General features: G+C 38.5%; 1 protein-coding gene across 8 annotated transcripts in view; it reads left to right on the plus strand.

Moving 5' to 3' along the window:
* LOC131691638 (ras GTPase-activating protein raskol) overlaps positions 1-16093 on the plus strand; it is a 439624-nt gene that overhangs the window by 368414 nt on the left and 55117 nt on the right. The window contains exons 1-2 of one of the 8 annotated variants that reach the window (XM_058978190.1): positions 4621-4913; positions 7996-9097. The exons of 6 other annotated variants lie outside the window; for them this stretch is intronic. In XM_058978190.1, coding sequence (XP_058834173.1) covers positions 8200-9097 — 898 coding nt within the window. In that variant the 5' untranslated portion in view covers positions 4621-4913; positions 7996-8199. Of the gene's footprint in view, positions 1-4620; positions 4914-7995; positions 9098-16093 lie in introns of those variants that run through there. One more of the 8 variants, XM_058978191.1, reaches the window with a different exon arrangement.

A 16093-nucleotide genomic window follows, 5' to 3' on the forward strand; every position in this document is an offset into this window, starting at 1 on the left:
CATCAATCCTTCTTCGTACAATCCCAACCGTGTCCGTTTCCTAGATACTTCTGATTCTACTGTATTCTTCGACACATCCATGAAGGAAGAGATTCGTGGAATCCCGGACCATATACGCCCGCAGATGATCCCCAATATATTTTATAATAAATTCCGAGAAGTCGACTGCGACAAAATGTTTTACACTGACGGATCAAATCTCGATGGATCCACTGGCTTCGGTATCTTCAACAATACTATCACCGCTTCATTCAAGCTCAATGATCCCGCTTCAGTTTACGTCGCAGAGTTAGCTGCAATTCAGTACACCCTTGGGATCATCGATACTCTGCCCACAGATCACTACTTCATCGTTTCGGACAGCCTCAGCTCTATCGAGGCTCTTTGTGCGGTGAAGCCTAAAAAGCAACTCCCGTATTTTCTGGGGATGATACAGGAGTCCTTGTGTACGTTATCTGAAAAATCTTATCAGATTACCTTTGTTTGGGTCCCCTCTCATTGTTCTATCCCGGGCAATGAAAAGGCCGACTCATTAGCAAAGGCGGGCGCATTAAATGGTGACATATACGAAAGACCAATCTGCTTCAACGAATTTTTTAGTATTTGTCGTCAGAGGACGCTCAACAGTTGGCAAACCTCGTGGAGCAACGGGGAACTTGGACGATGGCTACATTCGATTATCCCAAAGGTATCAACGAAGCCTTGGTTCGGGGGGATGGATGTGGGTCGGGATTTTATTCGCGTAATGTCCCGACTTATGTCCAATCACTACACCATGGATGCGCATTTGCGGCGTATTGGGCTTGCGGAGAGTAGTCTGTGCGCTTGTGACGAGGGCTATCACGACATCGAACACGTTGTCTGGGTATGCGCCGGGTATCGTGACGCCAGGTCTCAGTTAAAGGAATCCCTTCGGGCCCGAGGTAGACCACCCAATGTCCCAGTCCGAGATATGCTGGCAACTCGTGATTTCCCCTATATGTCCCTTATTTATACTTTCATAAAAACGATAAATATCCCAATTTAGCCCCTCTCTTTTATTTCTCGTTTTTAGAGTTTCCTCCTGCCTTGTGGAACCGATCAGCTCCAGAGTGCCACTATGTAACCGCCGTCGCCCTTACCACTACGCCTGCATAGAAGGAAACTGAAGCGAGAGCGACTCGAGGTCCGATGACTTTTGAAGGATTCCCCGCGGGTCCGAATCCGGTACTCGACGACTTACTAGACTGAGGCGCAAATTTGTTTCGCTGATCCCCCTTCCCCCCCCCCCCCCCCGGTCGAGCGAAAGTTGCAAGTTTTGCTCTTCTTTCCCTGTCTCTCCCCTGTCCTTGATACAACTGCTGCTACACTGATGCGGAAATAAGCCACCCTCTGAATATCTTGACCAAGCATAAGTTTTAGTTAAAAAATTCAAATTAGTGTTCTGTATTCCTAGTTTTAAGATAGCTATAATTTTTACTCTTTATTGAAACTCTTGTCCTCCATCTTGTAAATAGAATTGAATCCCTAGTTTTAAGATTTCTGTGAAGTTTCTCATAAATATTTGTTCCCCCTTTTGTGTACTAAACTATATTGTTAGTTTTAAGATAACCGTAAAATATTTCGTAAAGTGAATCCCTTGTTTTAAATTTTTTCATAAAAAAATCTTTTGGCCCTCTCTTGTATATTGAATCTTATTTCTAGTCTTAAGATAGCTGTAAACTTTTTTTTCCTTTGTAAAAAAAAAATATTTCAACATTGTAACCTCCTAGTTTTAAGATATTATGTAAAAACATAAGCATTTGGCACCACCAAGCTAACGCATTTGTGCCTATCAAATAAACGAAATGAATAAAAAAAAAAACTGGTTTGTACATACAGTCGAAGACATGATAGTAGTGGAAAATAGGTGGTTGTGGGAAAAGTAAGTTTAACCAATAAAATAGTTTCACTTGCTAGTTCTATAGTTTTAGAAAACATTCGAAAATTCTTTGTTCAAGCGATCTATTCAATGCGGATGAACGAGAAAATGTCCCGACCTCACACTGCCATGGTGTTGCTTGCTCCCATTTGAATGCCATAATCTGCTCGGCAAATTTGCATGCACAGTCGACGGACAGACGGATTTGAAAAAAATAGTTATAAATGTCACTTATCGTTCAATGGGTTCAAAGTTCAATGGCACCCGGTGATCGGAATCATGAATGAGTCCTGTATGGTTTTTAGCTACATTGCAACAATCTAAACCTTACTAGTAAAATGGTTTGACTTGATGCGAGACTGAACATTTTGGAAGATAGTGTCTCCGGAAAGTTGTGTCCAGTAAGTCAAGGTTTTCTGGATAGTGAAAAAAGAACCTCTGAATTGCCCTACCAATAAACATTTCATGTATTTTCTTGAGGATTTATCCCAGTTTCGGAGTTTATTGTTACATTTGAGCTCGTTGCCATACTGAATCCATTTAGGATTCTGAATCAAATTCCGAATGGTTTGATCTGGAGTTTCATAGTATTTCCCAGTAATTTATACCGAAAAATGAACCTGGTTCTAAATAGTATTCCGGCACCAGGGACACTGGAGTCGGAGTGCGAGTTAGAAACAGGTAGGATTCCGACTAAACTTTACTGGGTTGTTATCGAAACGTATTTGCTACACTTATGGGATTTTTGATTGATTGACACTGGTGTAATGGAGTGCACTGGTTTTGCACCATTTTTGCACAGTGCACTCCACTACACCGTTGCACATCAATCAAAAATCCCATTAGAAATCTTCAACGCTTTATTGCGATGGTAATGTTCAAGGAAAAAAAAACTAAAATACAAGCCAAATACACAATCAAATCAACGGCATTAATTCCATCTCCAAGAGTCGACTTGAATTGTTCCTTTAAGAGAAGTAAATTTGAATTTCAGAACACCAATTATTCACGTGAACTCTAAGCGACGTGATTCGTTTACATCTATCAATATTTAACGAATTTAATTTAGTCCCTTTACTAAGGAAGTAGTTTCATTAGATGTGATTATATTGGGGATATCAAATCCTTTGTCAGCAAGAACTAGCATTCGAGAATATCGAGAAATTCGGACTTTTTTGATTATGAACTGATCAGAGCATCGTCCCGTATAAGCAACAGATGAACACAAGCGTTCCATTTGCTGCCGGGCCGATTAGAAATTTTTGTAGTTTGCATAAGTTTGTAAGCGCTTTGATGATGTTTAGCTTTAGGATTCGACCGTCTCTCTGTACTAATCTCTAAACTGCCAATAATATCTTTCTATCCCCATACTGTTATTTGAACGATCGCGGCGTATGCTTATCGATTGTATCTTTTGATACGATTTCGATTGCATACTTTAAGCACTCGTACATTGCGAATACTGTTCGGTAAAAATGCTTCGAAATTGTTGTAGCGCACAATGAGTAATATTCATCAAATGAAACGTTACTAAGAAGATTTTGCAATATCATTACGAAGACTTCATTTTTTGTCATTACACAGTAAGGTTTGGCTACTTTCTACAAAATTGTAAATACGTTGAATATTTGCTAATGACAGTCATTTTTCAGCCAATAAACCGTCGTTTTAATTATCGTAGCATCGTTTCTAGAAAGTCAACACGTTGTTGCAACCGTGCCAATTGCAAACGATATAGTTGTTTTAACAATCGACACTGGCGTTTTCATCGGAATGGACTCGGAATGATCCGTTTTTGAATTCTCTACATTTGGTGTTTCATCTGAAATGAAAACAAATCTTGTTAAACATACTCAGATTCTTGCCTGAGAATAATTACTCAAAAATAGTGACTAAATAAACTAAGGTCCGATTTCTTTACCCACGCATTATTTTTAAAAGTTCAGTGTGGGTGAAGAAATCGGCACCAAATCAGTTACTTTTCATATTTCCACTGTAAGGATATACTAGAAATTTTCATACAGGTACAACTATTTACATGAAGAAGAAAAGAGCCCGGATGCAGTCGACCGCATCGGAAATCTGTCTGAACTAATTTTTTGATAATTTGGTGGAGAGTTGCGATTTTCATGCATCACGATGTACCTTTTTCTAGTTCGATGATTTTTTCAGATCTTCGAAAAAGCCCCTATCAGAATAATAATGTGTACTGCTCTTAGAGCTGGCATTATCATGAAATCCGCTTTTTTCTATCGCTACAATCTTCTACAAAAAGATTGTACATTTTCATGTTTTCAGGGACATCGTTGCTCTCAGAATCTAAACAACTTATGTGAGAGTACCCAATCGATGTGTATCACAGTTCCGCTGCTTTACCTACAGCAGGAATTAACACAAACGAACTTCCAACGTCTTTTCAGTCGACTTACAGTTACCTACTACACAGTCATGAGTCATTTTAAATAAAAATCACAACTATCCAAATACAGTTTGGTAAACAAAAGCAGTGATTGTCAATTTTCAAATAAAAATAAACACAACACAAGAAGAAAAACATCGAACACAGTTCCACCCGCAGCTACTGTCAAAGTTAAAACTGATGACGTCATCGTGGATTAGACTATTCGCAAGCTTACACGCAAACCATTCCACGCCGAAAACAAGTTTTTTGCCTCGCACTGTGAATTTCAGGAGAGATGAGAATGTTGGTTCCATTCGATCGTCAGTGTCAGTCGAGCTGGAGAATACGTTAGTGGCGTATCGCGCGTCGTTCCGTTTCGTTTGTGCCTTAGTTGCCACAGTACCTTCAGAGCATTGTATTAGTTTCGTGGGGATTTCTGCCCGTGTAACAGTGTTGTACAATTATTATCAATTATTATTATTATTTTGGTCTGCTGGCTAACGTTTTCGGTGCTTGTTTTGGAAGTTCCCTGCTAAGATTGCGGAAGGAGTTTTTCCTAAATTCGTTCCATCGTCATACGGTTCTACGAAACTATACATATCCGTTTTAGGTGTAAGTTGGGGTGGGTGGCGTGAAGAAAAGAAGTGTGAAGAATTTAATTAGTGTTAGCATAGCCGATCTTTGTTTGGTTGAAAATAGCTATTAATGGAAGAAAATCAAATGTGTTAATGAAAAGAAGCATTTCAATACGTTACTGTGCGATGAAGAAGTGAAGAAAGCAAAGAAGTCTCCCAAGAATACGAGCGAAGCAAAGTATCAAAAGAATTCCAAGCAACTTGTGGATCCGGTTTTTTCGTACCGATCAACTATCAGCGAACGAACGAACATCAACAGCAGCAAGAGCAAACTCTCGGGGACACGGTTACTCTGCAGCTGAAATTGGAATTGCGTGCGTTGATCACTAACTTGAACCTTTTTTATAGTCTACACATAACATGGGCCGTGTCTTGTGGACGGGCCGATGCGGGAGAAGCGATATTGTAACGAGCATAAACGATCGTCGCTGATGTGCTGTGTTCAGAAAAGCAGAATTTAAAGACGAAAGCAGATAAAAACACATCTATCTTACCCGATTGCAGGAATTTTCATTTAAGTGTGTGTGTACAGTGAGTCCCTTGAAGATCCCTCCCTCGACAAGTCTAACTTAAAGATCAGCAAAGGCTGGCGGTTTAGTGACGTTTTGTGGGGCACTAGACATAAAAAAGTACAAATAATACTGTGCAAGACGCGTCGCAATAAGTGCTGTGCAGTTGATTACACATCAAGATGTAATAAAGCAGAGAAACGGTGAGAGGTGCCGTAAAACAGAAAATAATGAAGGGAGTTTCGAGCGCTTATTCTACGTAAATATGCCCAGAGCTCAGGGTTTCCTCCGTTATGCCATTGAGACAAGTGGGCTTCAAGGATTAAGGACGAAGGGGGCTTCAAGAACCTAGTATGTTTGTAGTAGGCTAATAAAAGTAATTTTTCGAAACGCTTACATCGGGTTGTTTTTGAAGAAGTCCCCTGAAGTCCTTACTATCGTCAGGATTAAGTACGATTCACACGATACGTCAGGCTTCCGTCACCGGTACTGCATCTCAACGGGACGTCAAAATTAATTACATGTAGCGTATCCAGCTGATTCGCACGGTACGGTAACATAACGGTGGCATTATTTTCCGTTGACGGAAGCTGATGTATCGTCTGATTTGAGCCTAACTCTCAACTTTCAAAACGTTCGTGGATGTGTATGCATACTTCCAATTATTCCTCTCTCTCCCGGCAAACAATAAAAAATGCATGCAGTTTTTTTCGATTTGAAGCCCATTCGCGGCTTATCAAAACATCTGCATCTAAATTAGACACATTCCTCGTTTAAGCTGGCGACGGTGGTAGTCCAACGTTAACAGCTCGGATCAGACGCTTGGGTGTTTCAATTTGACTGATCCAGGGTGGAGTCAGGCAGTAGCTACACTCTATTCAGTCAGCAATTGACACGAATGCGCCGTTGGTAGACCTAGGAGGGGGACTGTGTTATTGCCATTGTTATACAAATTCCTGCCTGATGACCGGATTGCGCGATTTTTTTTGAAGGATCACTTCGGGTGAATGCTATCGCATGTTTGCGATCTTGCTTGTTAGCACTAAGAAGGGCTATGGCACACGGCAGCTGTATATGGGTGTCTCCAGACTTATTTATTTTTTTGCTGATTTCGCAAGTACTGCGTTGATATTTTGCTTTCGTTTATAGCTGCCGGTGGGTGAGATGGGCTGTCGTGTCCGGGGCTCCGATCTAATTGAGAGTGAGTGATTGTTGTTGGTGCGCTGGGATAGTACAATAGATTTTTAGCAATCTTTCTGTACAGGCATACCTACACAGAATGAGTACACGACGGTAATTACCAAGGCAGAGCTTTATTTGTCTCAATACAAGAGTATATTCTGTTTGTCAATTTACTTATTAGATCTAATTCCAATAAACTGTTAAGTTTCAACTTTTGTTGCTTTTGGAACGTTAAATATCTTTTTCCACAGCTACAAATGTCGATGTCAATATAAATTAGATACATGTCTCCCAGTGCTTGCGTCTTCTTTTCGATTTCGTAAATGTTCTTTTAATGTTTTCTTGTCAGGCAGCAACTTACCTATATGAGTCATCTTTGCTTCATCTCATGGTTAGCTATATGGATTTACACAGTTCGTTACATTCCAACTGGTATGACACAACTGTGCACTGTCGGTCAAGATTCCGTTTAGCATCGCATGATCCCTAGCTGTGATCCCAGAGATTTATGTTCCACACGCCGTACCAGTTAGAATGATATCATCTCTAAATTGAATCCTCGCCATCGATGGGAAAAGGGATCAATTTGACACGCTTCGTGCGCCAAGTCCAATGGTGTGTGTTGGTCGCAGGTAATTAGACGAACCGTGTGTCGAACCCGCACCAGGACAGCCGAGCATGACTAAAGTGGGAACCGGCTTTTCTTGGAAGACGAATGTGGTGCGAGGATGCGTGTCCAAAATTGGGTACCTTGGCGGCGGTAGCGGCTAGTTGATACAAGCTGAAAGAGGTGTAGTTGGTAGGAATGTGGTCCCTGTGATGACTGGTGTAGCTCGTAAAGCGATCGTCCGTATAATGATGTAATATTTTCCACGTTTGTTGCATTTGCCTATTTGTTTACGTTAGCTGACAGCACGTATGCGTCATAGAAACGGTCAATTGCGTTCGGTCTTTTCCCCCACTGGCAGTCGTCTCCCAAGCCGATTCTTAGAGCCGCATGTTTAACTGAAGAAGGTCTCTAATTATTTTACTGTAATTTTCGTCCCTTTGTTTTCCGCTTTTCAGTTGAATGATGTAAAATGTCTTTCTGGGTAGATAGGGAGAGATCATGTATCACCAGTAGGAATCGCTCGTAAGATTGTAAAATGAGATTTACAACCTCTAAAACAGAAGATCGCTCCGTTCAATGTGGACGAGAAAATGTGCAGAGATTATTCTGCAGGGACTAGTTAACAGTTAGTGATGATTGTAACGTTGATTTGACTACTTCATACCACAATGATCGCTCGTATTCTGACTGCTCCGTAACTGATTGAAAATTCTGTTAGAAAAAAAGTGCATGTAAATCAATTTGTTTTTCCTTATTAGTGCATAGAGTTCGACACCATATTCATCGAGTTCTCTGACAATGGAAGTCAGTTAAGAAAGTGAAGTGCATAAGTGAACGAAATCGTTTTGATTTTATATTTGCGTGAGTGTGTCGTACATATCGACAATTTAGTGGTGGGAATCACCGCATGAACCAACAGAGATTTCAGTGTAGCTACCTGTGTACATGCTCTAAACGTAGTCATGTTGCAAGCAGCTGAAACATCATTTGCATCGACCGAGTCTTCCCGACGACGATCCACATTCTACGTGCCACTTACCTCAGATAACTCCTGTCACGATCCAAACGTAGAGGATCTTCCGACGGCTGGTACTTCTACGCCGGGGTCTAAACCGGATGATTTCGCGAAACGTTCCCTAGAACGAATCTACAACCCGGATCTCAGTGCCTGTAGTTTCGATTGGAGTCTGGATGACTCTCTAAATTCTTCCAATAACTTGCTGGGGGGCAACGAGCGAGAGAACAAACTCAAACGTTACGGTATCGTTCTTAATGCCAGCGTCAACATCGATGACGATGAGACCACGTGCCATCAGAAGCAGAGTAACACCTCTACACCAATCCGGTTGTTGAAATCACGCAGCCGGAACAATATACTCAATCTGCCCGAGAAACCATCGCTCGTACCCTCGCCGGCGAAGGAAAAGTCAAAAACTTTACCACAGAACCTGTCACCAGCTAACACATTCCCGCCGAAAAGTTCCTTCCTGCTGAAGTCAACACCGAAGATTTCACTCAATTACTCTTCGGACGCTGGTGGAGGTGGTGGTTGCTCCGCCCAATCACCGGAACCAACCTCGTCGCCATATTCCGCACTTAGTCCGAAGAAATCTCTCAGCTTCATTAGGCGGACACATTCCACCAAACTCTCTCGAAGCAACTCTCTGCTGAAGAGTCTAACCTCCAAATGCGTTGATCAGAGCGCAGATAATCTAAATTTGTTGAAGATCGTCGTTAAAGAATTGGATTTTGCACGGCTCGAAAAGTTCATTCGTTCCGGCGACAAGGCGGACGAAATGGTACGAGATCTGTTTCTGCGCTGCAAGGAGGACAAAGAGGAGGAAAGCGCCGTTCATTCCGGTGAGTAGTGTGCACTAGTCACTCAACCTTGACTTTCATTTTGCTAAATGAGTTGTTTTTACCGAACCAGTTTGTTTTCTCTGGGTGATACAATTTCCAGCGAAGCAAAGGTCCGGGTGTTGACCGTTCGGTGCTCATCAGTGGCAGGTTTATTGAGCTTTCACACGCCATTGATCCGCACAACATCACATCGCGTCGATGACGTCATGTGCCATCGGAGGTAACAGCCACCTGGGAAAAGGTGTGTCGATGAACCAAACAACTGGTCGGGAAAACTGTTAATCGAAATTTATTGCTAGTGGCTTTCATCGGGTTGCAATCATACATTTTGCTGACTTGCTGTAGGTAGTTTTCATTGTGTTAAAGTCAGCATGTTGTTGCTAAAGCTTATCCAAGCATACCGCGGATGTTTACACTCGTACGCTGACGTGACGTTGACCGGCGGTGGCGTGTTTAAATAGCAACTTCATCGTACTGCTGCAAAGCCGGCTTTCGGTGCTGTCGAGTGGAAAATTGTTTTTGTTGTTTTGTTGCACGCTATACGAGTGTAATTGTATATGCCTACCTTTACCTCTCTTGGCCCAAAGCCATAACACGCCATGCTCACACTTTGAATGCATGAATCAAGCAGGATTGATGTCCGTCTTTTCGGTTTTTGGTGCGCGATTTGGGGGGATTGTTAGTTATTAGTTCATTTTTGTAATATTTTTCAATCATCACTTTTTATGTTCACCGTTAACCTGAGGCTTGCGCTGTGTAAAAAACAATGTTTTTTTCTGAAACTTGGCGATTTTTTAATTTTTGTTTGATTGCAATGACAATTCATGCAGAAATAAGATGAATTGTTACCAAATTAAACGGATATTGAAAAACGTTTAGTATTTTTAATTTAGTGAATCACGGTATATTTAAATATTTCATTGTGTCTTCTCAGGAAATTTAATGTCGATATGCTTTAAGAAATCAATATAAGTGTAGTGTAGTTTCGGGAGAGTTGCCGCATCGGGTGAGATGCCGCACTCTCAATATCTTGTATATTGAGTCACTTTACTACGCTAATATGATATTTTGAGTTTGTCCTACGAAGAGTTACAACACTGGAGATGTAAAATAATCCTTATTATTCACTTACAAATAAAGTGCATCCAGTTGCATCGCGGAATACCGAAAACTTTCAGTACCGCTTTAAAATATGGTTTTATTTTAATTGTGCGATTTTTATTGTAATTCATGTATCAGTTGAATAAATTAATTACAACTTAACCATTACCCAAGGTTGTGGAAGAAAAATGTTTTTACATTATTGAATAAAAAAATGTTTTTTTATGTGAGTATACCCTTAAGGAATGTGAAGATGCTAACCGGATTATAGGGGATTATGAAGATGCTACAACTCCAGCGGTTAAAATATTTAACGGTTTAAATAGCCCAAGATCCACACATACACACATAGATTCAATAATTAAAAAGTCGAAAGATCCAAAAATCTAAAGATTTTAATATCCTAAGGTAAAAAGATTAAAGAATACAAATATATACAAAAATTTAAAGATCCGTAGATTTCCATACCAAGATCCTTCCAAGGAAAAAACGGTCTAAAGATTCAAAACTACAGTGCCCAACGATGCAAAGATCAAAAGTTCCGAAAATCCAAAGAATCGAATATCAAAAAATCCAACGAGCAGTGGCCCTAAACATCCGGTTCAAAAATTAAAAGATTTTAAATGAGATTCGAAGATCTACAGATCAATAATTCAATGATCCAACGTGCCGAAAGATTGAAGCATATAAACGGTCGTATGCTCAAAACATCCAATAATTTAGAAAAAACGGTCGGAAAATTGACGGTTTTTCCATACTTCGAATAGTTTCCGAGTTATCAGTGATTGAAAAATGTGCATTTTTTAAAAATTCAATAATTCAAAAACTCATAGTTTGAAAAAAAAAAACACGTGTCAATTATTTTTCGCTAAAGAATGCAAGAAAAAAATTGAAAGGATTTAAAATTTTGGTTGTATATCTGACGTAGAATTACAGCCAATGGATTTTTTTTTTTGGTTTCATTGTTTTGACAAGCCCCACAGTGATCTCTCTCCATACAGAAGACGGATAAAATCTTAAAAGTTGCCTGAATTTCATGAAAACATCGGTTGAGAGCAATTTTGTGATGCTGAATATATATTTTACCTTCCCTTAAAAAAAAATCATGTCTATATTTTTTTTAAATATATGGCGAACCAATTTTGAAACAGAATATCTTTTGCTTCAATTATTGATAATTCTGAGAGACTCTTGGATTTATTGAACGTCGTTACAACATAAAGAGAAAAAATTGATTCACTCATAGTCGTTGATAAAAAAAGAAAAAATGATGTACATTTTTCTCAGATTATATATGCCAGAGATCCTTTTAAATGCAAAAGACTTTTTTTCTTACAAAAACTATTCAAAGTCTTTTTAAATGCAAAGAACTTAGAAGAATTTTGACATTTTTTTGCCCGGATTTCGCAATAAACACGGTTTTTGCAAAAAATCCTTTTGAATACAAAAAACATTCAGAAAGATGGAATAGACGGATCTGAACGACTCCTTATGGTCCGCAACTCTATAATATGGGTATTTTCGCTTTTGATCTAGGCGAGTGGATGCCAGAAATAGATTTTTGACGCCCCTTTGAAATCCAAGGTAGCGACTTTTGGTTTAGCGAAATTCGCTATAATCCAATCAATATGGGTATTTTCGGAATGGTTTTGACGAGTAAGTGCCAGAAATTTATGTTTGACGCCATGTTGAAATCTAAGATGGCGACTGCTGGTTTAACTAAATTCGCTATAACTCAATCAATAATAATATAACTCAATCAAGTATTTTCGTAATGGTCTGGACGAGTAGGAGGTCACTGTTTGATGTCATTTTAAAATTCATGACGGTTCACCGAAATTCTCTATGTTTTAAGTAATATGAATTTTTCAATTCACGCATAGAAAAAAAACAACCAAAACTTCTTCGAAACGTAAATCAATTTGTGGGTATATCGAATATGTTCAATGCATAAAATTTACAACAAAAGAGAGGTAGATAAAAAGTTGAACCATCAATGCATAAATAAAGTTCTCCGTTTATCTACATATCTCGGGAAAGTTTGCAAAAGGTCGTAAGTACATTGAGAGCCTTTCTTTATTTACGTTCCTTTTCGTAATATTTAGGGAGTCACTACACAATTTACCATCAATTTTCCAATACATAGGGGTGACCGGGGCTGGTTAGCCGAAGGGGCAGGTTGACCGAGTGCCTTTTATGAATTACTAGCTGACCCGGCAAACTTCGTCCTGCCGAAAACAGTATTCATCTTTAAAATTATTCTTTTTTGGCACTGGTGAGTAAATTTCTGTTTCTGAAAAATAATATGTGTAACGCGAATCAATTTACATCCAATTTCCAATAACTTGGTACATCTGGAAAGGGTATTCAAAACCCAACAAAATAGTATAACGGTTACCAGTGTAACCTTATATTTTTTTTGTGTAAATCGTGATTGTTCTCGAAAATATACATTGGGGTAGGTTGGCCGAGTTCTGTGCGGGGCTGGTTGGCCGAGTTGTAAATTTAGTGTAGAGTAATGTGCACTTTGATATTTGTGAAATGCCAACCTTTTTCAAAGCAAAATTTGATATTATGCTAATATTGATGAATATAAACGAGAAATAAGTAATAAAAATAATTAAAATTATTACCAAATAGAAATAAGAGATTAGAATCATTAAAAGTCGGAAATTGTTTATAGAAGTTGATTCCGATATTTTATGAATTAAATGCCAAGCTGGTTTCAGAGTCTTTGGCGTAGCCTCTTCAATCCTGAATTTTTTCCTCCTGAGGAGTTTCTGGCAGGATTTGTCACAGATCGACCTAACCCCGAACAAAACTCGTCCATTAGCATAGAATCTGCTGCAGATGTAAGCCTCTCTGAAGACGTCAGATCTCTTCCCAAGGCGAGTGCACGATCTGATTCGAAGAAGTGGCAAGGTCGTAAACGCCGATCGACTTAAATTTTGACTGATTCCCCAATAAAAGCAGTATTATAGGAGCAGAAAAATGAAATCAAACGTAAGCGTACGCTGGCGGAGGAAAAAATCAGCGAGAGCTGGTAAAAAGTTCACTGAAGCTGCCAAAACTAAGCCCAAAAAGGTTAAAAAGACTAAAAAGTTATTTTATTTTCCTTACCTATATACGAAAAAACGATATTTTTTTTTAATTGAAAGTTTTCCACTGATACATTTGACGTGTTTAACTTATTTTACAAAACTCGGCCAACCTACCCCCCCTCCCCCCCCCCTTTACGATTTATGCGCACCGATGTAGTGGAGTGCACTGGTTTTGCACTTTCGAGCAGAAGTGTCAATGGAACTTACTCACTTCTGCTCGAAAGTGCAAAAATAGTGCAAAACCAGTCTACTCCACTACACGCAATAAATAAAAATAAAAAAAATATTTTCAGTTTTAAATAAAGAGAAACATCAGGAGTGAGAAAATTTTCGCGTCCGACGCGTATGGTTGCTATGATCGACTTCGGACATGATACCGCCGGCGTCGGCGATTAAACATGATGATGAGTAAAAAGATTAAAGAATACAAATATATACAAAAATTTAAAGATCCGTAGATTTCCATACCAAGATCCTTCCAAGGAAAAAACGGTCTAAAGATTCAAAACTACAGTGCCCAACGATGCAAAGATCAAAAGTTCCGAAAATCCAAAGAATCGAATATCAAAAAATCCAACGAGCAGTGGCCCTAAACATCCGGTTCAAAAATTAAAAGATTTTAAATGAGATTCGAAGATCTACAGATCAATAATTCAATGATCCAACGTGCCGAAAGATTGAAGCATATAAACGGTCGTATGCTCAAAACATCCAATAATTTAGAAAAAACGGTCGGAAAATTGACGGTTTTTCCATACTTCGAATAGTTTCCGAGTTATCAGTGATTGAAAAATGTGCATTTTTTAAAAATTCAATAATTCAAAAACTCATAGTTTGAAAAAAAAAAACACGTGTCAATTATTTTTCGCTAAAGAATGCAAGAAAAAAATTGAAAGGATTTAAAATTTTGGTTGTATATCTGACGTAGAATTACAGCCAATGGATTTTTTTTTTTGGTTTCATTGTTTTGACAAGCCCCACAGTGATCTCTCTCCATACAGAAGACGGATAAAATCTTAAAAGTTGCCTGAATTTCATGAAAACATCGGTTGAGAGCAATTTTGTGATGCTGAATATATATTTTACCTTCCCTTAAAAAAAAATCATGTCTATATTTTTTTTAAATATATGGCGAACCAATTTTGAAACAGAATATCTTTTGCTTCAATTATTGATAATTCTGAGAGACTCTTGGATTTATTGAACGTCGTTACAACATAAAGAGAAAAAATTGATTCACTCATAGTCGTTGATAAAAAAAGAAAAAATGATGTACATTTTTCTCAGATTATATATGCCAGAGATCCTTTTAAATGCAAAAGACTTTTTTTCTTACAAAAACTATTCAAAGTCTTTTTAAATGCAAAGAACTTAGAAGAATTTTGACATTTTTTTGCCCGGATTTCGCAATAAACACGGTTTTTGCAAAAAATCCTTTTGAATACAAAAAACATTCAGAAAGATGGAATAGACGGATCTGAACGACTCCTTATGGTCCGCAACTCTATAATATGGGTATTTTCGCTTTTGATCTAGGCGAGTGGATGCCAGAAATAGATTTTTGACGCCCCTTTGAAATCCAAGGTAGCGACTTTTGGTTTAGCGAAATTCGCTATAATCCAATCAATATGGGTATTTTCGGAATGGTTTTGACGAGTAAGTGCCAGAAATTTATGTTTGACGCCATGTTGAAATCTAAGATGGCGACTGCTGGTTTAACTAAATTCGCTATAACTCAATCAATAATAATATAACTCAATCAAGTATTTTCGTAATGGTCTGGACGAGTAGGAGGTCACTGTTTGATGTCATTTTAAAATTCATGACGGTTCACCGAAATTCTCTATGTTTTAAGTAATATGAATTTTTCAATTCACGCATAGAAAAAAAACAACCAAAACTTCTTCGAAACGTAAATCAATTTGTGGGTATATCGAATATGTTCAATGCATAAAATTTACAACAAAAGAGAGGTAGATAAAAAGTTGAACCATCAATGCATAAATAAAGTTCTCCGTTTATCTACATATCTCGGGAAAGTTTGCAAAAGGTCGTAAGTACATTGAGAGCCTTTCTTTATTTACGTTCCTTTTCGTAATATTTAGGGAGTCACTACACAATTTACCATCAATTTTCCAATACATAGGGGTGACCGGGGCTGGTTAGCCGAAGGGGCAGGTTGACCGAGTGCCTTTTATGAATTACTAGCTGACCCGGCAAACTTCGTCCTGCCGAAAACAGTATTCATCTTTAAAATTATTCTTTTTTGGCACTGGTGAGTAAATTTCTGTTTCTGAAAAATAATATGTGTAACGCGAATCAATTTACATCCAATTTCCAATAACTTGGTACATCTGGAAAGGGTATTCAAAACCCAACAAAATAGTATAACGGTTACCAGTGTAACCTTATATTTTTTTTGTGTAAATCGTGATTGTTCTCGAAAATATACATTGGGGTAGGTTGGCCGAGTTCTGTGCGGGGCTGGTTGGCCGAGTTGTAAATTTAGTGTAGAGTAATGTGCACTTTGATATTTGTGAAATGCCAACCTTTTTCAAAGCAAAATTTGATATTATGCTAATATTGATGAATATAAACGAGAAATAAGTAATAAAAATAATTAAAATTATTACCAAATAGAAATAAGAGATTAGAATCATTAAAAGTCGGAAATTGTTTATAGAAGTTGATTCCGATATTTTATGAATTAAATGCCAAGCTGGTTTCAGAGTCTTTGGCGTAGCCTCTTCAATCCTGAATTTTTTCCTCCTGAGGAGTTTCTGGCAGGATTTGT

The sequence above is a fragment of the Topomyia yanbarensis genome, chromosome 3 (assembly GCF_030247195.1).
Source record: "Topomyia yanbarensis strain Yona2022 chromosome 3, ASM3024719v1, whole genome shotgun sequence".
Taxonomy (NCBI): domain Eukaryota; kingdom Metazoa; phylum Arthropoda; class Insecta; order Diptera; family Culicidae; genus Topomyia; species Topomyia yanbarensis.